This window comes from Pocillopora verrucosa, chromosome 14, assembly GCF_036669915.1.
Source record: "Pocillopora verrucosa isolate sample1 chromosome 14, ASM3666991v2, whole genome shotgun sequence".
NCBI classification, from domain to species: Eukaryota; Metazoa; Cnidaria; class Anthozoa; order Scleractinia; family Pocilloporidae; genus Pocillopora; species Pocillopora verrucosa.
This window is the reverse complement of record NC_089325.1, coordinates 14,854,302-14,877,681: the sequence shown is the minus strand read 5'-3', so window position 1 is coordinate 14,877,681 and position 23,380 is coordinate 14,854,302. Positions and strand designations below refer to the sequence as shown.

The 23,380-nt window shown below is 36.5% G+C and overlaps 3 protein-coding genes and 2 pseudogenes across 3 annotated transcripts; all 5 read right to left on the bottom strand.

Annotated features, from left to right (window-relative positions):
* LOC131777441 (melatonin-related receptor-like) overlaps positions 1–23,380 on the bottom strand; it is a 95,976-nt pseudogene that overhangs the window by 54,709 nt on the left and 17,887 nt on the right.
* On the bottom strand, positions 1,613–3,258 carry LOC136278142 (uncharacterized). Its single transcript, XM_066161507.1, has 2 exons — positions 2,619–3,258; positions 1,613–2,087 (listed from the first exon to the last, which is right to left on the bottom strand). Exons 1-2 carry the CDS (start codon positions 3,237–3,239, stop codon positions 1,914–1,916), a joined length of 795 nt encoding a protein of 264 aa, XP_066017604.1. The 5' UTR covers positions 3,240–3,258; the 3' UTR covers positions 1,613–1,913.
* LOC136278143 (perlucin-like protein) lies at positions 7,708–10,794 on the bottom strand. The gene is made up of 3 exons (XM_066161508.1): positions 10,708–10,794; positions 8,149–8,560; positions 7,708–7,772 (listed from the first exon to the last, which is right to left on the bottom strand). The coding sequence occupies exons 1-3, from the start codon at positions 10,792–10,794 to the stop codon at positions 7,708–7,710; spliced, it is 564 nt and encodes a 187-aa protein (XP_066017605.1).
* Positions 12,655–17,079, bottom strand: LOC136278131 (uncharacterized; annotated as a pseudogene).
* Positions 17,256–21,940, bottom strand: LOC136278258 (uncharacterized). The gene is made up of 7 exons (XM_066161770.1): positions 21,770–21,940; positions 19,190–19,607; positions 18,407–18,475; positions 18,183–18,251; positions 17,932–18,027; positions 17,705–17,773; positions 17,256–17,293 (listed from the first exon to the last, which is right to left on the bottom strand). Exons 1-7 carry the CDS (start codon positions 21,854–21,856, stop codon positions 17,256–17,258), a joined length of 846 nt encoding a protein of 281 aa, XP_066017867.1. The 5' UTR covers positions 21,857–21,940.

Sequence of the window (23,380 nt, the reverse complement as noted above, 5' to 3'; positions counted from 1 at the left end):
TCTGAAAAAAAAGAATTCCCGCAAAACAGTTTTGGAGAAAATTAACTCGGGTGAAGACAAATTACGATCTTGTTCTGTAAAATAATGATGATAATAATAACAATGATAATAGTACTAACAATAATCAAATTACTAAAAATGTTTTAACATATGTGACGTTCTTTTTCCTCATTTCTGTTTGTTAAAGAAAAAACCCTTACAGAAAAGAGAAGTAATATCACCGATGATGATACGAACACATTTTCTACAGGGTATCATTAAGATCTCATTACTAATTCTCTTTACTGCCTCCCATACAGTTCTTGTGATGATGGTTTGGAAAATTTAGTATTGGATCAACTTAAATCCCCTAATTGATATATTTTTTTTAATCTCATCGCTTGTCTGCTTGATATTGTATTAATATTGTCAGGAGAAATTCTGTCTTGATCACTCATGAAAGTTAAAGGGTTAACCTCTTGGAAAAATTGCAAAAGGACTAAAAAGTGATCTTCACCGCTCAAATCAGTTTTGAAGACTTCAGAGCTACAACGAAAGTTATTGAGGGGGAAACAAGCATTTTATAATAACAGTTGCGGCATTTTGCAAGAATAAATGCGTTTTGTAATACGCATTGCAGAAATTTGTGACAAAATCGAGTCACGCATTTTGTTATCAGCTGGAAACTGAGACTCTTCTTGAAAAATTATTCGTGGTATTATAGAAATACTAGAATTGTTGATTCTCAGAAAACAACAGAGGATTTCGGGCTATTTCAAATAAAAATAATGTCAAGATTTTGTGCTGTTTTCTCTACCGTTTCATTAAAACCAAATGCTAATTTAAGACTTTCGTTTCACGAGCCGATGACCGCAACATTACCTTACCGCTCAGTTCCTAAGGCTTCTTGGGGCCCCAGTCACTCGAATGAAAGGAAAGAGGTTCTTTACACTTCTACTTCTAATTTTTCTCTTTAAAGAGAGGAGGGGGAGGGGAGTGGGCTGACGTTTTGCATTCATTAAACAGGTGAAACGATAGTAATTTCTGAATGCTGCGTACAAAAACCAAGGAGTGAGTGCGAATACTTAAATTTGGACTTATAATCCAGAATATACGGAAACATTGAAAGAAATTGATTTCTACCTAACACTTAATTAAGTTTTCTAACATCTTGATCTTCTAAAGAGCTAGCTTTCTTTTTAGAAGAGCCAAATATTTATACAGATTGCAAGAATTTTGTATTTGTGTATCATTGTCCTTGGCCAGTTTTAAAAAGGTTCTTTGGTGGGTTTTATAATGGTGTTGAAAAGCCATCTTTAGGTTTTGTCGTTTTTGAATGAAATAAATGAAAACCATTTATTAAACCATTTTGTTCATTTATTTATCGAATTTCGTTTTTGTTGTTTTTATATGATACACCATACCGTGGTATTTGAAAATAAAAACGTTAAAACAGTTTTTACAACTTTGACACATTTGACGCTGCAGTTGAACGTCATCCAACCTCCGGAATTTATAACTTTATAACTTTTATTCTTAACTCATTATTTCGACTGTGCTTGAAGAGAAAACTTCCCTCTAGCATGAAACTAGACACCAAGAACAAAGTTAATTGAACTATTGAAACGTTTTCCTTCAGTACGCGCATACGCGAAATGCTGACTACGAACTTTTTCCTATACAAACTTATCCCATATGAGTTATACTGATTTTTTTCAGTTTTGACATGCATGTACCTTAAAGGAGCTGATTTAAAGTATTCTGAGTACAATCCCTGGAAGAAGTTTCTACAAAACTAGTCGGGTATTTGTAATGACAAAACAATTAATTACCGATCTCTAACCCTAATTTTGGGGTCTGCATACTTGTTTCTTTCAGTTTTGTTTTCATCTCTATGTTTATCATTAAAACATTCCTGAGATAGGAAGCGAGTTTCACTTATGTTCGCCGTCCTTTGTCTCCTCCAGATTCTTCTGTGATATCTTCACGCTTGCTGTCTTGACGGGATTAACGTATACTGTTTGGGACTGTTCTTTTACAAGCTTTGCACTGTTTTCGCGGGAAAGGATCAGATCTGCGTACACAAGGCCACGGTATGGAGCGAGCTTCTACATCGAACATGGAACAGAGAATAATACCTTATGAGCAGATCGTGAAACAAGAGACATTAAATAACGATAGCAACACAGTAACGAGGTAAACGAATAAACAAACAAACAAGCAAACAACAACAATAACAAAAAAACAACATTAAATGAGAAATAAAACACTAAAGATTGTAAACGAATTTGATAAGATAACCGGGTCAGTGTTCCCTTATTTTGCTTCTGATCAAGGTTTTTTTAATTTCAAATTTATTTTTATCAGTTTAGTCTTGTATTTTTTTGTTTATTTGTTTGTTGCAGAGGATCCTTTAGATACTTAAACTAAAGTTCAGCTGCCGTGCTCCAGCTGTACGCTTAATTATCATACGTGGACATTATGAATCGAAGAAGTAAATAGACTAAGATTGTTTCCTTAATGAAACAGTGTTGAAAAAGAAACACGTCTTCATGTAAAAAAAAAATCCAACAAATAAAAGCAAAACAAAACAAAAAGAAACAAAAAAAACTGTTGTCAAGATTTGTGAGATGTATTACCTGTGGCGGCTTCTTCTTCTTTTTTGTCATGTCAACAGCTGCGTACAAATATTCAGTGTTTCCACCAGCCTGAGGTGTCTCGCTCCCTGTAGCCTCTGTGTTGTTGTCGAGCCCTGAGTCAGTTTGATGAGACGAACGATTCTCTGGTGTCAGAGACGGGGATTGATCTACACAGGACGCCCATTGGACAGGTAAACCACTTGTTTCTTCCTGAGGGCGGCCCGCAGTCTTTTCGAGGGCGCTCACTCCAGAACTGGCTCTGCCTTTTCTTTCTTTATGAACAACAGCGTATACATGATCCTTATTTTCTTCTTTTTGATCGCACAAAGCAGGTGGCTGCTGTATTCCTTTCTCACCACTCACCAACACTGTGTTTTCTGGCGCTCTTTCCTGAATATCTGAACATCCCTCGCTTACTGAACTCAACTTTCGATTAGTCTCAATGTTATCATAGCCGCACTCTCTTTTGCAGTCGCTCACCGTTTCGTAGGTGGCCAGCCCAGATTCCGTTCGTGAAAGGGTTAGGTGAATAGTAAGCTCAGCGGAGCTCTGTGTTTGTTGAACAAGCACAGGGTCGAGTGATGTCAGTTCAGAGCTCGAAGGCTTCTCGTAGGTGCACATGATACGATCTTCGTCTAAACATCATCTATGACGCAAGAAATTAGGCTTTACTGATATGTTAAAGAGATAAAAGCGCGCTGATTGCATTGTTGAGTTATATAGGCACTTGGTAATTTTTAAGGACAAGAGAGAGGTGCGGAGAAGCACGAGCCGCAGGCGAGTGCTTCTCTCACTTCTCGAGTAACAAGTTTTTTTTGGTTCTTTTATAATAATATACGTGAAAAAATTACTCAGTTCTGATTGGTTAAGATAAATGCAGTTTTCAAATAATTCAACGAGGAAGAGCGTTAATTCAGTGCAAAGATAGTAACAACCAGACATTCTGATTGTTCAATAAACAAAGAAATTCACAGAAAGCTAATCAAATCCGAGCCTTGGACGTCTTAACATTTGGCTACTCTGAAAATTTGCGAGCGAAACAATGGCCGGCGTTTGAAGTAGGCCTTCTTTCAACACCGCAACAACAATACAACAGCTGGAAAACAACTCTAACAACGAAAACACTGTAAAAAGCATTGCTTTTTGGTTGTCGATTTAGAAAAAGTGGTGTTTAGAGAGGGGAATCGTCAAGGCCGAAATGAAAACTACGAGCCGATCCAGCTTAACACTTTGCACGAGTGATTCTACGCCGAAATTAAAACAAACATGGTTAAACCTCGCAAACGACAATTTCATTCCATCGAAAGTGATTAGGACTCAGACTGAACAATTTCTTGAACTGTTTTGCCGGACTTTCAGCTGTTTTGTGCCTTATAGATGTGAAAATATCATTGAGTATTACTGTTTTGATCTTACGCCGTTGTTTTGACCGAATGCACAGGTTTGAATAAATTATATAAGCTATCTCGTATTTTTTATATTTATATTATTAATACGTAATCACATGATTTTTCTGGTGCAATTTGGAATACATAAGCACTTGTTAATTTTTTCAAAGACCACAAATTGCACGAGACCGTAGGACTCGTGCAATTTTGTTAGTCTTTGAAAAAATTAACTCGTGCTTATTTATTCCAAATTGCACTCGAAATCATGTGATTACCTATACTAAAATGTATCATGAATTGCGTGCGCTCGTACCGATGACATAGGCTGCGTGCCTTATATCTCAACAGTGCACTTGTGTGACGTAAGGCGTGTGCTCTATGGAAATATAATGAACTCGTTCTGACCAATCACGGCGCGCGCATTTCTCTGGACATTTTATAATGTGCAGTAAATTGCTTATCAAACAAATTTGTTTTTGACTTTGATAATTTCTCTAATTAATGTTTTTAGGGTCAGCAGTTTTACATTGAATGACTCAGCAGTTGTAACATCAGTTCGTAGTGTCGCTGTACACCCTGATACTGCTTATCTTACTTCCGAACTTGTCTCGCTTTTGTAAGGAAGACCATGGTACGCAAAAGACAACTGCCGTGTGTATCTCTAACTTAAGGACTATTTTTCACTGACCTGGAGACAGGCGACAACCAGCCAAAGCAACACGCCGAAGGGCATCTTATTGCCTCTCTATTTAATCAATTTGTTGCATAGCTTATTTTTCCTTTTATAACAAATGTTTTAATCGCTTCCAGGGTAGTGGTTTGCCAAATGTAACTGAGAGGCAAAAAAGAAATCTTCTCCTTTTTATATACTTAATAATAAGCAAAACTCTTTAAGTGTACTTAAATACGTATCAGTAATCTAGTGTATACTTACTCATTGTAACATAATTTCCATAGTTATCCCCAAAATCGTGTCACCAATTAATTTTCACCGTAGTTAGTGTTGAAAGAAAATAAAAAAAAATTAAAATTTTTTAAAAAAAAAATAGGAAACGTAAGTTTGTTCTTTTCAGTGAAGGTTTTGGTCAAGGGTCGAGGGTGAAATGTCAAGGGTTCAAAAATTTCCTAATTCATTAATTGATTTATTTCTTTGCTTATTTAAAATTTGTTGTTATATCATTCCTTCTATCTCGCGGTCGTAAGATTTCCCACCCTTCTCCAAGTGTCAGCAATACCAGGATGTTAGCTCTCGTTTCCCCTCGTTAGCACTTTCTCGCATTCTCCTATTTCACACGCGCGTGTTTCAGTGAGTTATTCGTAATGGAGAGTTTTTTGAAAGCGTTCTTCCTTCTCATTAATCTTTGTTGGAAGTCTTTTAATATTTTGATGAAAAAGACTTTCAGCTTTGCTCAGAGCACGTTGTTAAAAATCCTACCAAAAGTAAAACCACGATTTCATGAACTTCTATATAACGTAGTTCTTCATAGGAAGAACGATATTCTTTGCCCCAGTAATACGAAAATCTATGATTAAGTACCTCGATATTTTTAGTCCCTTAGTGGTATCAAAAAAGGAAACGCGCGAATGGCTAAGAGAAAAGAGCGGGGAATTTTGCGACCACAAGATACAAAAAAATGTTTATTAAAACTATAAATACGTGATTCATAGAACTTCACGAAGTCGATCGGAGGAAACTCATAGACGAACTTTACATCCTATGTACAAAAAAACCGGCGCAAAAATACGACTGCGACGCAGGTAGAGGGGAAGCGGAAGGAGACACTGATTACTCACTGATGGCTCGAAATTTGCTCTTGTTTTGAAGCCCATGGTCCAAGTCGCCTAAACTTTATTGATTAATTTTTCTCTGAAATACTTCAGCGGTCGAAACCCGTCACCAAAGAGGTTTCTTGATCGTTGAAAGAACCACCATAAATAACCAAGTTTTGTTTTGTGTGATCCAGGCGTGGATGTCGACAAGTTAATAAAACCTCTTGCGCTCGAGGAAACATAAGTAATAATAAACAATTAAATAAATAAATCCTTGACATATTTTGAACCCTCGCCCCTTAACATTTTAAGACCCTCGGCTCTCGACAAAAACCTATACTTCGTTCTTTTCGAAGCATTGTCAAAAAGTGAACGATACATTAATGCATAAACTGCTGCAATTATCAGAAGGACATTTAAAATGGAATTTAAGTACATGCTCTTTTGCACAGTTGACTGATTACGTGGATAACTCAAGGTAAAAAGTAAAGGAGACGAAAGTAATGTAAAGACACACGGAAAGGATTGTTCCTCATGATAGAAAAAAGTTAGATACGAAACAAAAGAAAACACAGTGAAAGGCACTAACATTGTTTATCGTGGCGCCGACGTCTGCGAAAGAACATAAGGAGACGAAAGTAATGTAAAGACACAGGAAAAGGATTGTTCCTCATGATAGAAAAAAAGTTAGATACGAAACAAAAGAAAACACAGTGAAAGGCACTTACATTGTTTATCGTGGCGCCGACGTCTGCGAAAGAACATAAGTCCGAAAGCGACTACAAGGAGCAGAATGAAAAAGGCCAGTAGCACCACAACAATCACAATCAAATTAGGCTTGCCAGCATGTACATCGTCTGCCAAGGGATATTCAGTGACGGTATTCCCTGACGTGACCCCTTATTTGATATATAAAAGAAGAGGCTGTTTCAGATAGGGCATGGAACCAAACGTTCAGATGCAACATTTTAAAAATTGTAAAATGCTTTGATGAATTAAATCCACGTGTTAGCATTCTCGATACAAATTCAACGTTGCTCTCATCTATAAAATTTATACAAACACTGTAAAATCAATAAAACGATGGTGATAATGATGGTGGTAACTAATAACAGAACAGACAAAGGAATGAAACGCATGGAAGTTGAAAAACTAGTGATAAATTTTTTGTTTCTATTTTTTTAAAGGTTCTTTTCTGTATCTCATACCTATGCTTTGATGATTGCCCATCCATTTTTAAGGGAAGCGCAAATTAACAGTAACAGTGCGTTACGAATTTATTTTATATGGGAAAATTACATAAATAAATAAATAAATCTTTGCATGAAAAATGGTAATAACCAAAAAAAGGGTGGATAAAAGAGGAACACAAAAATATAAGCATTTTCAATAAAAATTCAACGTTTTTCTAACATATAAAAATTGTAGAAATACTTGTAGGTAATAATAATGATAATGCTCACATGCATGAAAAATGGTAATAACCAAAAAAAAGGGTGGATAAGCTTTTACCTGTTGTCGCAGTTGTAGATGGTCCTTTTACCCGAGCAGTTATCGATGCCTGTGATCCATCATTCAATCCTAAATTAAAGAGGAACACAAAACCAAAGTTAGTGATTCACTATTAGCATTTCGTTTTTCTAACATAGAAATTGTACAAATACTGACAGGTAATGATAATAATGCTCACAAAAGTTGTAAATAACAAAAAACCAAAAAGAAGAACCAAAAGTATGCGCATTTTTTCTCTATTCGTTTAAGGTTTGTCTGTTCCTATTCTACGTACATATATGTATAAATTTAAAATTAAAGATTTGCAGGAGTTTCAAGGAGTAAGTCGAGAGAAGTTATGCCACTTTACTTTGTTTATACTTACATTCAGCACTGATTCACATCATCGTCTAGACATATTCGTTGGATAGGTCAAGCCTTCAACACTTACAACGCCAACACTTACCTGTTAGGGTGGATGCCGTCGCTTTCGCTGATTTTTTCTCTAGACAAGAATATGAAAATTCACTTGTCATTGTAATTTTGTGATTTTATATCCTATTTTAAATGAAGCGCAAAGCAATGGTAACAGTGTGGTATCTATACATGGAAAAAAAACGAAAAAAAAATATATATATATACATAAACCAATAAATAGATATATTTAAATAATTTAGCCAATTGTATAACAAGAAGTCCTTATTGCCTCACTATCAGGATCCAAAGTGACTTCACGGTCTATCTAGTGTTTATACTATGTTATGTAATCTTTTTAGCTTTCTTCCTCGGTGTAACTGAGTTTCTAGGGAAGGACTGGGCCGTAAAACGATTTACTTATTCTTATTCTCAGTTTCGTGTAATGTGAATTAAGGGTCTATTACCTCCTCCACCTTTAAATTCACATATGAATCCTGCTTTTTCGAGGGGTGAAGCACAGCCGACATCATTATAGAGCCCAAAGTTATTAAGATAATGTCTGTACATTTCCGCGCAGTTCTCATCGTTGCCATAAGGTTCTCCTCTTGCCCAGGGCCAATGTCCTTTATTGGACGCATTGACTGTGCTGTTATCACTTAACCATCTCCACACTTTAGTTGATGCATCTTTCCTCAAACCTATGAAGTATTCATCGGTATCTTCTTTTTGGATGATTCGATTCAGGAAGTTCCACTCCTCACGACTCTCAATAGAAACAAGGTTATATCCAGACTGTTCACATATTGTTTTGCTTTTTTCCCAATTGTACCAGTTACCATTGCTCCTATAGAAAATGTAGCTGGAACCACTGAAGTTCTTCACGGGAACTGAATGTAGAATTGAACAAAGACAAACCCTAATCATTAACTACAGACCTTATTAGCTGATAACACCTTGGGAGCAAGTTTAGAAGCAGAAACAAATTGCTCTAACAATAACATTCTTTGGAGTAAAATAGCATCCAAAACCAACTTAGGTGAACGTTTATTTAACTGTATTCGAATGTAAACAGCTCTTTTTGGTCCTTATAGGTATGGATCTAAATCGGAATTAATCCATTCTTTTTCTTGTTTTGTTTTGTATTTTGCTTCTTGTTTTTCGTTTTTTATTTGTTTTCTTTTGTTTGGTATGCGATTAGCTTCATACGAAGAATATTTGCTCCCTTTTCAAAGTTCCACTCCTTACTGATCTGTCGAATGAGTATACTTCTTAATACACTTTAGGGTTATTTTAATGTTGGATCCTAGGTGCTAATGTGTGGAACTAGCACAAAGCCTGTTGTGCATTAATGTTATTAAACTATTTTTTCAACTAGCTCTCGAGAACGAGACAAAACCATAATTTCGGCTTTTTTACCAAAAAATGGCTGCATCGATTGTAAATTTGGAATGGTTTCGTGGTGTCTGTGTTTCGACGATAAATTCTACAACTATTACCAAATTCGCAAACGAAAACACAGCTACTAAACTTACTGTTTTTTTTTTGTCCTAACTGTGCGACTGCTGAACGACAACTAACTGACACGACCGATTCGAATATTAATTGGACTTAAATTCCGGCATGTAGTGTTTTGCTCGGCCGTCCCAACGGACGGCGTTATGTTAATGACCAAGTATTCGCCGGAACAGTCTGAATACATTGCGATATCTAAAGTGTGGTGAGCACTATTTGTCCTGCCAATTACAGTGCCATCCTTTTTAACTCGTGAATTGTGCGCATGCACAAGAGCGAGTTGTAGATACGATGTGGGGAATGGCACTCGCTCGCTCGCTCGATTGGTCGATTCCTGTAAACTTTCTTTCAATTTTAGGCTTTTGAGTGCATTTGATAGTTTTTTGGCCAGCAATAAACAAACGAAATGGCGACCTTTGTTGCTAAGAATAGTGGTGGGGTGAAAAAGAAGCCAATGATAATCTTAAAAGAGTTTTTTTTTTCCGTTTTAGTTTCAACAAGCGGCGCCAGCGACTGGTAGGCATGCAAGGATTCACACTGAAATAACAGAACAACCTTCGTTTTTCATAAATTTGTAATTTACAATCCTTGAAGTTGAAAACAATCCGAAGATTCACTGAAAATATCACTTACTGCGAAGCGCTCGGAGGTTTTTTCTGTTATGGCGTGAGATTGAGGACAAAATCGATCATTACGTTTCATTGTGTTTTTCCTGTGTGAAGCAACGAAAGATGCCGGCGACTGACGAAATTACAAGTTAACACGAAAATCAAATAACACCTAAACAAACAATTTTAGCTACCGATTTTCAGATAATTTTTAAAGAACAATTTTCTTTTAAGTTTCAAGACAATTTGAAGATTCAAAATACATATTACGTACTAAAATGCGAAAGTTATACAGCACAAAATTGATAAATAGGCCTGAAATGAAATTCTATCTTGTTATTGATTATAAGTTGCCTAGCACGTGACTAAAATCTACTCAGGTGGAGATCCAAAATGACGGTGGCAGTCTTGGCTTAGTTATATCACTCAAAACTCGTTCCCGTTTGTCTCATTTGATAAAGAAGGAATCGTTAATGTTTTCATTAAGACAGTATTGCCTTGATTTTCTAATATTTACAATGATAGACAGTAAATTTCACTTTTCACCCACATTTACTTCCAACCTTTTCTTTTGAACCAGAAACGAAAATGACATACGTTTAAAACACATGACATCATCCACCCTTGTCAAATGTAATAGCATGATCATTTCAATTGTAATGCCTTCTTATCCCAACGTTACTTTGTTTCTTTGCTGCATTAGCGAACACTGAACTACTGCTCGTCCTCTAGATATGACAATCAACCACAAAATTTCCTAAACCAGATAACATTAAACATAATGCAAAAAATAATTTGTCAATTCACGAGTTTGCTCACAGAGCACTTTGATTTCTTTTAACAAGCAAGCATACTTAATAGTCAGCTTTCAAAAAGAAAAAACATGTAGATGTTAGTCTAAACATTGTGCTTACCAGTATTACTCTTGGCGTAAATGGTTCTAGTTAGCACAAGAAGAGCAGAATATATCAGAAAACACACTTTCTCCATTTCAACAAACAACTGTCTCCCACAGTGTGCTCAAGCTTTAGAAACAAAACTGTGTGGGAATCGCGGTATGATATGTGTATTAGGCCCTTCAGTTCCGCACTCGTAAACAGGTAATTTCGTCCAAGTCGAGCTAAGACAAGACTGTCAAAACCAAACACACGCACGCGCATCAAGCACGAATGTAGTTTCACTCTTTCAGCATCTGAAACATAATCTTTGTTTTCCTCTATAATTAGCTTAGAGCAACTGACTTTTCAGTTTCAAAAAATACTTTTTGGAAAACAGCCTTATCTCTTGAGACCTCTTTGAATTATTATCCTTTTTTCTCGTTCAGTGAATCTTAACTTATTCGAGATCGCAATATATTCTTGGTTAGGGTCTATTGGAGATACAAAAGAGTTTCAGGTTGCTTTTCGTTGTAAAATTACGTGGAATGATATTTTTGTTGTAAGCGTAGTCTCTTCCGCAACCGTCACGCAACGCGCTCTCTCTCCAACGGGGAATATAGGGCGTTATGTGACGAGACCAAACAACGGCCACGAAGAAGACTACAGTGAGCGTGGCACCGATGTATTTTATTTTTGCTCATAATTATTAAGACAATAGAGAAAATAGACCCCGATATACCTGTGTGAGTCTGGATTAATTAGGTTTTTTTCTTTCTCTTAAAATGAAATAATGCGATATTTTCGTTCTTTTGAAAGTTATGAAAATACTAGGAACAGAATGCGTCCCATCTCGACCTACCCAGCTTAAACAAATAACCCTTGCATGCTACGCATGCCTATGTTTTACAACTGCTGATTATTTATTACAAGGCAATGAAAAGCGATCGAATATTGCCTGCCTTCCCATCGAAACGATCTGCCATAGACTCATACGCGAAAACCTCCTTTCCTTTCCTTAGTTTTCCAGACTCATATTTTGTCGGATCATCGTCCAGTGTGAGAGCAAAACTAGAGCCGCGTGGGGTAATATCGAATGCGGATGTAAGGGGTTTGTTTTTTTGGAGCTTTCGTGCGTAGACCCACGTTTCCCCACGAGGGAAAAGCAGCTGGAAACTGAGACTCTTCTTGAAAAATTATTCGTGGTATTATAGAAATACCAGAATTGTTGATTCTCAGAAAACAAAAGAGGATTTCGGGCTATTTCAAATAAAAATAATGCCGAGATTTTGTGCTGTTTTCTCTAACGCTTCATTAAAACCATATGCTAATTTAAGACTTTCGTTTCGCGAGCTGATGACCGCAACATTACCTTACCGCTCAGTTCCTTAGGCTTCTTGGGGTCCCAGTCACTCGAATGAAAGGAAAGTGGTTCTTTACACTTTTACTTCTAATTTTTCTCTTTAAAGAGAGGAGGGGGAGGGGAGTGGGCTGACGTTTTGCATTCATTAAACAGGTGAAACGATAGATATTTCTGAATGCCGCGTACAAAAACCAAGGAGTGAGTGCGAATACTTAAATTTGGATCGGCTTATAATTCAGAATATACGGAAACATTGAAAGAAATTGATTTCTACTTAACGCTTAATTAAGTTTTCTAAAATCTTGATCTTCTAAAGAGCTAGCTTTCTTTTTAGAAGTGCCGAACATTTATACAGATTGCAATAATTTTGTATTTGTATATCATCGTCCTTAGCCAGTTTCAGAAAGGTTCTTTGGTGGGCTTTATAATAGTGTTGAAAAGCCATCGTTAGGTTTTGTCGTTTTTGAATGAAATAGATAGAAATAGATGAAAACCATTCATTAAACCATTTTGTTCATTTATTTATCGAATTTCGTTTTTGTTGTTTTTATATGATACACCATACCGTGGTATTTGAAAATAAAAACGTTAAAACAGGTTTTACAACTTGATACATTTGACGCTGCAGTTCAATTCAACGTCATCCAACCTCCGGAATTTATGACTTTATAACTTTTATTCTTAACTCATTATTTTGACTGTGCGTGAAGAGAACAAAGTGAATTGAACCATTGAAATGGTTTCCTTCAGTACGCGCATGCGCGAAATGCTGACTAAGAACTTTTTCCCATACAAACTTATCCCATATGAGTTATACTGATTTTTTTCAGGTTTGATATGCATGTACCTTAAAGGAGCTTATTTAAAGTATCACGGTCCTAAGAAGAAATTTCTGGAAAAACTATTTGGGTATTTGTAATGTCAAAACAATTAATTACCGATCACTAACTCTAATTTTGGGGTCTGCATACTTGTTTCTTTCAGTTTTGTTTTCATCTCTATGTTTATCATTAAAACATTCCTGAGATAGGAAGCGAGTTTCACTTATGTTCGCAGTCCTTTGTCTCCTCCGGATTCTTCTGTGACATCTTCACGCTTGCTGTCTTGACGGGATCAATTTGGGCGTACACTGTTTTGGGACTGTTCTTTTACAAGCTTTGCACTGTTTTCGCGGGAAAGGATCAGATCTGCGTACGCAGGGCCACGGTATGGAGCGGGCTTCTACATTGAACATGGAACAGAGAATAATACCTTATGAGCAGATCGTGAAACAAGAGGCATTAAATAACGATAGCAACACAGTAACGAGGTAAACAAATAAACAAACAAGCAAGCAAACAACAACAGTAACAAAAACAACATTAAATGAGAAATAAAACACCAAAGATTGTAAACGAATTTGATAAGATAACCGGGTCAGTGTTCCCTTATTTTGCTTCTGATCAAGGGTTTTTCTTATTTCAAAATTATTTTTATCAGTTTAGTCTTGTATTTTTTGTTTATTTGTTTGTTGCAGAGGATCCTTTAGACACTTAAACATAAGTTCAGCTGCCGTGCTCCAGCTGTACGCTTAATTATCATACGTAGACATTTGAATCGAAAAAGTAAATAGACTAAGATTGTTCATTTACTAAACAGTGTTGAAAAACAAACACGTCTTCATGTAAAAAAAAATCCAACAAATAAGAGCAAAACAAAACAAAAAGAAACAAAAAAAACTGTTGTCAAGATTTGTGAGATGTATTACCTGTGGCGGCTTCCTCTTCTTTTTTGTCTTATCACCAGCTGCGTACAAATATTCAGTGTTCCCGCCAGCCTGAGGTGTCCCGCTCCCTGTTGCTTCTGTGTTGTTGTCGAGCCCTGAGTCAGTTTGATAAGACGAACCATTCTCTGGTGTCAGAGACGGGGACTGATCTACATAGGACGCCCATTGCACAGGTAAACCACTTGTTTCTTCCTGAGGGCGGCTCGTAGTCTTTTCGAGGGCGCTCACTTCAGAACTGGCTCTACCTTTTCTTTCTTTATGAACAACAGCATATACATGATCCTTATTTTCTTCTTTTTTATCGCACAAAGCAGGTTGCTGCTGTATTCCTTTCTCACCACTCACCAACACTGTGTTTTCTGGCGCTCTTTCCTGAATATCTGAACATCCCTCGCTTACTGAACTCAACTTTCGATTGGTCTCAATGTTATCATAGCCGCACTCTCTTTTGCAGTCGCTCACAGTTTCGTAGGTGGCCAGCCCAGATTCCGTTCGTGAAAGGGTTAGGTGAACAGTAAGCTCAGCGGAGCTCTGTGTTTGTTGAACAAGCACAGGGTCGAGTGATGTCAGTTCAGAGCTCGAAGGCTTCACGTAGGTGCACATGACACGATCTTCGTCTAAACATCATCTATGACGCAAGAAATTAGGCTTTACTGATCTGTTAAAGAAATAAAAGCGCGCTGATTGCATTGTTGAGTTATATAGGCACTTGGGAATTTTTAAGGACACGAGAGAGGTGCTGAGAAGCACGAGCCGCAGGCGAGTGCTTCTCTCACTTCTCGAGTAACAAGTTTTTTTTTGGTTCTTTTATAATAATATACGTGAAAAAATTACTCAGTTCTGACTGGTTAAGATAAATGAAGTTTTCAAATAATTCAACGAGGAAGAGCGTTAATTCAGTGCAAAGATAGTAACAACCAGACATTCTGATTGTTCAATAAACAAAGAAACTCACAGAAAGCTAATCAAATGCGAGCCTTGGACGTCTTAACATTTGACTACTCTGAAAATTTGCGAGCGAAACAATGGCTGGCGTTTGAAGTAGGCCTTCTTTCAACACCGCAACAACAATACAACAGCCGGGAAACAACTCTAACAACGAAAACATTGTAAAAACCATTGCTTTTTGGTTGTCGATTTGGAAAAAGTGGTGTTTAGAGAGGGGAATTGCCAAGGCCGAAATGAAAATTACGAGCCGATCCAGCTTAACACTTTGCACGAGCGATTCTACGCCGAAATTAAAACAAACATGGTTAAACCTCGCAAAGGACGATTTCATTCCATCGAAAGTGATTAGGACTCAGACTGAACAATTTCTTGAACTGTTTTGCCGGACTTTCAGCTGTTTTGTGCCTTATAGATGTGAAAATATCATTGAGTATTACTGTTTTGATCTTACGCCGTTGTTTTGACCGAATGCACAGGTTTGAATAAATTGTTTTTGCACCTGATGCGCGCGCCTTGCTTCTGCGTAATTATGATAAGCTATCTCGTATTTTTTATATTTATATTATTAATAAGTAATTACGTGATTTTTCTGGTACAATTTGGAATACTTAAGCGCTTGTTAATTTTTTCAAAGACCACAAATTGCACGAGCCCTACGGGCTCGTGCAATTTTGTTAGTCTTTGAAAAAATTAACTCGTGCTTATTTATTCCAAATTGCACTCGAAATCATGTGATTACCTATACTAAAATTCATCATGAATTGCGCGCGCTCGTACCGATGACATAGGCTGCGTGCCTTATATCTCAACAGTGCACTTGTGTGACGTAAGGCGCGTGCTCTATGGAAATATAATGAACTCGTTCTGACCAATCACGGCGCGCGCATTTCTCTGAACATTTTATAATGTGCAGTAAATTGCTTATCAAACAAATTTGTTTTTGACTTTAATAATTTCTCTAACTAATGTTTTTAGGGTCAGCAGTTTTACATTAAATGACTTAGCAGTTGTAACATCAGTTCATAGTGTCACTGTACACCCTGGTACTGCTTATCTTACTTCTGACCTTGTCTCGCTTTTGTAAGGAAGACCATGGTATGCAAAAGACAACTGTCGTGTGTATCTCTAACTTAAGGACTATTTTTCGCTGACCTGGAGACAGGCGACAACCAGCCAAAGCAACACGCCGAAGGGCATCTTATTGCCTCTCTATTTGATCAATTTGTTCCATAGCTTATTTTTCCTTTTGTAACAAATGTTTTAATCGCTTCCGGGGTAGTGGTTTGCCAAATGTAATTGAGAGGCAAAAAAGCAACCTTCTCCTTTTTATAAACCTAATAATAAGCAAAAACTCTTTAAGTGTACTTAAATACTATCAGTAATCTAGTGTATACTTACTCGTTGTAATATAATTTCCATAGTTATCCCCAAAATCGTGTCACCAATTAATTTTCACCGTAGTTGTCGTTGTTAGTGTTGAAAGAAAATAAAAAAAAATTAAAATTAAAAAAAAAAAAAAAATAGGAAACTTAAGTGTGTTCTTTTCAGTGAAGGTTTTAGTCAAGGGTCGAGGGTGAAATGTCAAGGGTTCAAAAATCCGAAAATTTGCTCTTGTTTTGAAGCCCATGGTCCAAATCGCCTAAACTTTATTGTTAATTTTTTCTTTGAAATACTTCAGCGGTCGAAACCCGTCACCAAAGAGGTTTCTTGATCGTTGAAAGAACCACCATAAATAACCAAGTTTTGTTTTGCTTGATCCAGGCGCGGATGTCGACAAGTTAATAAAACCTCTTGCGCTCGAGGAAACATAAGTAATAATAAACAATTAAATGAATAAATTCTTGACATATTTTGAACCCTCGCCCCTGAACATTTTCCCCTCGACCCTCGGCTCTCGACAAAAACCTATACTTTGTTCTTTTCGAAGTATTGTCAAAAAGTGAACGATGCATTAATGCATAAACTGCTGCAATTATCAGAAGGACATTTAAAATGGATTTTAAGTACATGCTCTTTTGCACAGTTGACTGATTACGTGGATAACTCAAGGTAAAAAGTAAAGGAGACGAAAGTAATGTAAAGACACACGAAAAGGATTGTTCCTCATGATAGAAAAAAAGTTAGATACGAAACAAAAGAAAACACTGTGAAAGGCACTAACATTGTTTATCGTGGCGCCGACGTCTGCGAAAGAACATAAGTCCGAAAGCGACTACAAGGAGCAGAATGAAAATGGCCAGTAGCACCACAACAATCACAATCAAGTTAGGCTTGCCAGCATGTACATCGTCTGCCAAGGGATATTCAGTGACGTTATTCCCTGACGTGACCCCTTATTTGATATATAAAAGAAGAGGCTGTTTCAGATAGGGCATGGAACCAAACGTTCAGATGCAACATTTTAAAAATAGTAAAATGCTTTGATGAATTAAATCCACGTGTTAGCATTCTCGATACAAATTCAACGTTGCTCTCATCTATAAAATTTATACAAACACTGTTAAGTCAATAAAACGATGGTGATAATGATGGTGGTAACTAATAACAGAACAGACAAAGGAATGAAACGCATGGAAGTTGAATGTGATAAATTGATAAATTAGTGATAAATTTTTTGTTTCTATTTTTTTAAAGGTTCTTTTCTGTATATCATACCTATGCTTTTGATGATTTTTAAGGGAAGCGCAAATTAACAGTAACAGTGCGTTACGAATTTATTTTTTATGGGAAAATTACATAAATAAATAAATAAATCTTTGCATGAAAAATGGTAATAAGCAAAAAAAAGGGTGGATAAAAGAGGAACACAAAAATATAAGCATTTTCAATAAAAATTCAACGTTTTTCTAATATATAAAAATTGTAGAAATACTTGTAGGTAATAATAATGATAATGCTCACATGCATGAAAAATGGTAATAACCAAAAAAAAGGTGTATAAGCTTTTACCTGTTGTCGCAGTTGTAGATGGTCCTTTTGCCCGAGCAGTTGTCGATACCTGTGATCCATCATCCAGTCCTAAATTAAAGAGGAACACAAAACCAAAGTTGGTAATTCACTATTAGCATTTTCAATAAAAATTCAACGTTTTTTCTGATATATGAAAATTGTACAAATACTTGTAGGTAGGTATCAAAAATGGTAATAACCAAAAAAAAGGGTAGATAAGCTTTTACCTGTTGTCGCAGTTGTAGATGGTCTTTTGGCCCGAGCAGTTGTAGATGGTCTTTTGGCCCGAGCAGTTGTCGATGCCTGGGATCCAGCTTTCCATCCTAAGTTAGAGAGGAACACAAAACTAAAGTTAGTAATTCACTAATAGCATTTTCAATAAAAAGTCAACGTTTTTCTAGTATATAAAAATTGTACAAGTACTTGTAGGTAGATATTAAGAATGGTTATAACCAAAAAAGGGTAGATAAACTTTTACCTGTTGTCGCAGTTGTAGATGGTCTTTTGGCCCGAGCAGTTGTCGATGCCTGGGATCCAGCTTTCCATCCTAAGTTAGAGAGGAACACAAAACTAAAGTTAGTAATTCACTAATAGCATTTTCAATAAAAAGTCAACGTTTTTCTAGTATATAAAAATTGTACAAGTACTTGTAGGTAGATATTAAGAATGGTTATAACCAAAAAAGGGTAGATAAACTTTTACCTGTTGTCGCAGTTGTAGATGGTCCTTTGGCCCGTGTAGTTTTTGATGCCTGGGATCCATCATTCCGTTCTAAATTAGAGAGGAACACAAAATCAAAGTTAGTAATTCACTATTAGCATTTTCAATAAAAAGTCAACGTTTTTCTAATATATTAAAATTGTAAAAATACTTGTAGGTAGATATTAAAAATAGTATTTTAATATAGACATATTAAAATAATTTAGCCAATTGTATAACAAGAAGTCCTTATTGGCTCACTATCAGGATCCAAAGTGACTTCACGGTCTATCTAGTGTTTATACTATGTTATGTAATCTTTTTAGTTTTCTTCCTCGGTGTAACTCACTTTCAAGAGAGGGACTGGGCCGTAATATGATTTACTTATTCTTATTTTCAGTTTCGTGTAATGTGAATTAAGGGTCTATTACCTCCTCCACCTTTAAATTCACATATGAATCCTGCGTGACGTAAGGGTTTAGAGCACCTGACATCATTATAGCGCCCATAGTGTTGAGGATAATATCTGTACATTTCCGCGCAGTTCTCATTTTCGCCGTTAGGTTCATCTAAATAATTTAGCCAATTGTGTGACAAGAAGTCCTTATTGGCTCACTATTAGGGTCCAAAGTGACTTCACGGTCTATCTAGTGTTTATAATATGTTATGTAATCTTTTTAGCTTTCTTCCTCGGTGTAACTGACTTTCAAGAGAGGGACTGGGTCGTAATACGATTGAACTATTCCTATTCTCGGTTTCGTTTAAAGTGAATTAAGGGTCTATTACCTCCTCCACCTGTCAATTCACATATGAACCCTGCTTCGTCTTTGTCTAAAGTACACCTGACATCATTATAGCGCCCATATTCTTTACGATAATATCTGTACATTTGCGCGCAGTTCTCTTTAACACCTCCGTCGTTAGGTTCTCCTCTTGCCCAGGGCCACTGTCCTTTATTGGACGCATCGACTGTGCTGTTATCACTTAACCATCTCCACATTCCAGTTGATGTATCTTTCCACAAACCTATGAAGTATTCAGTGGTATTCTCTTTTTGGATGGTTTGATTCAGGAAGTTCCATTCCTCTAGACTCTCGATAGAAACAAGGTTATATCCAGACTGTTCACATATTGTTTTGCTTCTTTCCCAATCGTACCAGTTACCATTGCTCCCATAGAAAATGTAGCTGGAACCACTGAAGTTCTTCACGGGAACTGAATGTAGAATTGAACAAAGACAAACCCTATTCATTAACTATTGACCTTATCAGCCGATAACACCTTGGGAGCAAGTTTAGAAGCAGAAACAAACTGCTGTAACAATAATATTCTTTGGAGTGAAATAATATCCAAAACCAACTTAGGTGAACGTTTATTCAACTGTATTCGAATGTAAACAGCTCTTTTTGGTCCCTATAGGTATGGATCTAAATCGGAATCAATCCATTCTTTTTCTTGCTTTGTTTTGTATTTTGCTTCTTGTTTTTCGTTTTTTATTTGTTTTCTTTTGTTTGGTATGCGATTAGCTTCATACGAAGAATGTTTGCTCCCTTTTCAAAGTTCCACTCCTTACTGATCTGTCGAATGAGTATACTTCTTAATACACTTTAGGGTTATTTTAATGTTGGATCCTAGGTGCTAATGTATGGAACAAGCACAAAGCCTGTTGTGCATTAATGTTATTAAGCTATTTTTTCAACTACCTCTCGAGAACGAGACAAAACCATTTCGGCTTTTTTACCAAAAAATGGCTGCATCGATTGTAAATTTGGAATGGTTTCGTGGTGTCTGTGTTTCGACGATAAATTCTACAACTATTACCAAATTCGCAAACGAAAACACAGCGACTAAACTTACTGTTTTTTTTGTCCTAACTGTGCGACTGCTGAATGACAACTAACTGACACGACCGATTCGAATATTAATTAGACTTAAATTCCGGCATGTAGTGTTTTGCTCAGCCGTCCCAACGAACGGCGTTAATGTTAATGACCAAGTATTCGCCGGAACAGTCTAAATACATTGCGATATCTTAAGTGCGGTGAGCACTATTTGTCCTGCCAATTACAGTGCCATCCTTTTTAACTCGTGAATTGTGCGCATGCGCAAGAGCGAGTTGTAGATACGATGTGGGGAATGGCACTCGCTCGTTCGCTCGATTGGTTGATTCCTGTAAACTTTTTTTCAACTTTAGGTTTTTGAGTGCATTTGATAGTTTTTGGCGAGCAATAAACAAACGAAATGGCGACCTTTGTTGCTAAGAATAGTGGTGGGGTGAAAAAGAAGCCAATGATAATCTTAAAAGAGTTTTTTTTTTCTGTTGGAGTTTCAACAAGCGGCGCCAGCGACTGGCAGGCATGCAAGGATTCACACTGAAATAACAGAACAACTTTTGTTTTTCATAAAATTGTAATTTACAATCCTTGAACTTGAAAACAATCCGAAGATTCACTGAAAATATCACTTACTGCGAAGCGCTCGGAGTTTACAGATGTTCAAAAGCTTTTTCTGTTATGGTGTGAGATTGAAGACAAAATCGATCATTACGTTTCGTATCGTGTGTTTTTCCTGTGTGAAGCAACAGTAGATGCCGGCGACTGACGAAATTACAAGTTAACACGAAAATCAAATAACATCTAAACAAACAATTTTAGTTACCGATTTTCAGATAATTTTTAAAGAACAATTTTCTTTTAAGTTTCAAGACAATTTGAAGATTCAAAATACATATTACGTACTAAAATGCGAAAGTTATACAGCACAAAATTGATAAATAGGCCTGAAATGAAATTCTATCTTGTTATTGATTATACGTTGCCTAGCACGTGACTAAAATCTACCCAGGTGGAGATCTAAAATGACGGTGGCAGTCTTGGCTTAGTTATATCACTCAAAACTCGTTCCCGTTTGTCTCATTTGATAAAGAGGGAATCATTAATGTTTTCATTAAGACAGTAGTGCCTTGATTTTCTAATATTTACAATAATAGACAGTAAATTTCACTTTTCACCCACATTTACTTCCAACCTTTTTTTTTGAAACAGAAACAAAAATAATATACGTTTAAAACACATGACATCATCCACCTTGTCAAATGTAATAGCATGATCATTTCAATTGTAATGCCTTCTTATCCCAACGTTACTTTGTTTCTTTGCTACATTAGCGAACACTGAACTACTGCTCGTCCTCTAGATATAACAATCAACCACAAAATTTCCTAAACCAGATAACATTAAACATAATGCAAAAAATAATTTGTCAATTCACGAGTTTGCTCACAGAGCACTTTGATTTCTTTTAACAAGCAAGCATACTTAATAGTCAGCTTTCAAAAAGAAAAAACATGTAGATGTTAGTCTAAACATTGTGCTTACCAGTATTACTCTTGGCGTAAATGGTTCTAGTTAGCACAAGAAGAGCAGAATATATCAGAAAACACACTTTCTCCATTTCAACAAACAACTGTCTCCCCCAGTCTGCTCACGCTTTAGAAACAAAATTGTGTGGAAATCGCGGTATGATATGTGTATTAGGCCCTTCAGTTCCGCACTCGTAAGCAGGTAATTTCGTCCAAGTCGAGCTAAGACAAGACTGTCAAAACCAAACACACGCACGCGCATCAAGCACGAATGTAGTTTCACTCTTTCAGCATCTGAAACATAATCTTTGTTTTCCTCTATAATTAGCTTAGAGCAACTGATGTTTCAGTTTCAAAAAATACTTTTTAGAAAACAGCCTTATCTCTTGAGACCTCTTTGAATTATTATCCTTTTTTCTCGTTCAGTGAATCTTAACTTATTCGAGATCGCAAAATATTCTTGGTTAGGGTCTATTGGAGATACAAAAGAGTTTTAGGTTGCTTTTCGTTGTAAAATTACGTGGAATGATATTTTTGTTGTAAGCGTAGTCTCTTCCGCAACCGTCACGCAACGCGCTCTCTCTCCAACGGGGAATACATATATGTTATTTGCCGGCTGGGAGGTCCGTATGGTGAAAAACTGTGACCGAGGTCTTGAAAATACTGCCCGAGGCCGTAGGCCGAGGGCAGCATTTTCAAGACCGAGGTCACAGTTTTTCACCATACGGACCGACCCTTAGCCGGTAAATAACATATTTATTGTTTTTAAACTTGACGAAATTCTCTCCGAAAGAACCCGAATGATTTAGGGCTGTTAATACGGCAAGATCTTCCATAAACTGAACAATTTTTGAGCGAGTAAATGGTAGTTAAAATAGAGGTGAAGCAAATTAAAGAGAGATGCCTCAGCGAAACATTTTCATTTCCGTAACGATAAAGGTGATTTAAAAGGCTTTCAAACAAACTTCGAAACATTATTTTTACAAGTATCTGTCACAATCTGACACCTGTCAATTAGAGAGCGCGTAAGAAAAAAAAAAGCATAAGAGCATTTGAAAAACAACGGAACTAGTTTGGCAAGGACTGTCACAATGTTTTCTTCAAAATCAGTCAATAATCTAACGGAAAGTATTATTCACTCTCATCGACGATTCATTCATGTACGAAGATTTACCTCTGTTCATTAAGTAAACGGCGAGGAAAGTAATTGTGAGTAAATTCAACTTTTTTATTTTGAAGTTGTGAGAGTTCGCTCGTTTGTTTGCTGCAATGGCGTGTGTAAATCTGGTCTTTCCTTCACAAAAACTAAATTCGAACGGCACACTCCAACGAGACACAAGGGAATTTAATGCGGCCTTTTCTCAAAAAATTCCTTCAGTTTCTGTTGTGTAATTTACGGTACAAATGTCCAAATTGAACGGAATTGGAAAGACTCACCGGGAGCCTATATTTGTTGTAGAACTTAAATTAAAACTTTGCTCGCTCTTTCTCTACTAACAATTTTCTCGAGAAAATTCAGATATTAAATTAAAGTTCCATCGTTCAGTTTAACTGTAATCAAATACCTCACGTTTTAACTTTCTGGGTACTTTTTGTGAACGATTAAAATTAATTGC

Excerpts from the sequence above, each read along its gene's own strand:
- LOC136278142 (XM_066161507.1), bottom strand. The coding sequence starts at position 3,239 with ATGTGCACCTACGAGAAGCCTTCGAGCTCTGAACTGACATCACTCGAC. Across the intron at positions 2,088-2,618 it reads AGAAGAAGAAGCCGCCACAG|AAGCTCGCTCCATACCGTGG; the intron begins GTAATACATCTC and ends TGTTCGATGTAG.
- LOC136278143 (XM_066161508.1), bottom strand. The coding sequence starts at position 10,794 with ATGGAGAAAGTGTGTTTTCTGATATATTCTGCTCTTCTTGTGCTAACT. Across the intron at positions 8,561-10,707 it reads GTAATACTGGTAAGCACAAT|AACTTCAGTGGTTCCAGCTA; the intron begins GTTTAGACTAAC and ends GTTCCCGTGAAG. Across the intron at positions 7,773-8,148 it reads TGAATTTAAAGGTGGAGGAG|AGAAAAAATCAGCGAAAGCG; the intron begins GTAATAGACCCT and ends ATTCTTGTCTAG.
- LOC136278258 (XM_066161770.1), bottom strand. The coding sequence starts at position 21,856 with ATGGAGAAAGTGTGTTTTCTGATATATTCTGCTCTTCTTGTGCTAACT. Across the intron at positions 19,608-21,769 it reads GTAATACTGGTAAGCACAAT|AACTTCAGTGGTTCCAGCTA; the intron begins GTTTAGACTAAC and ends GTTCCCGTGAAG. Across the intron at positions 18,252-18,406 it reads ATCTACAACTGCGACAACAG|GATGGAAAGCTGGATCCCAG; the intron begins GTAAAAGTTTAT and ends TCTCTAACTTAG.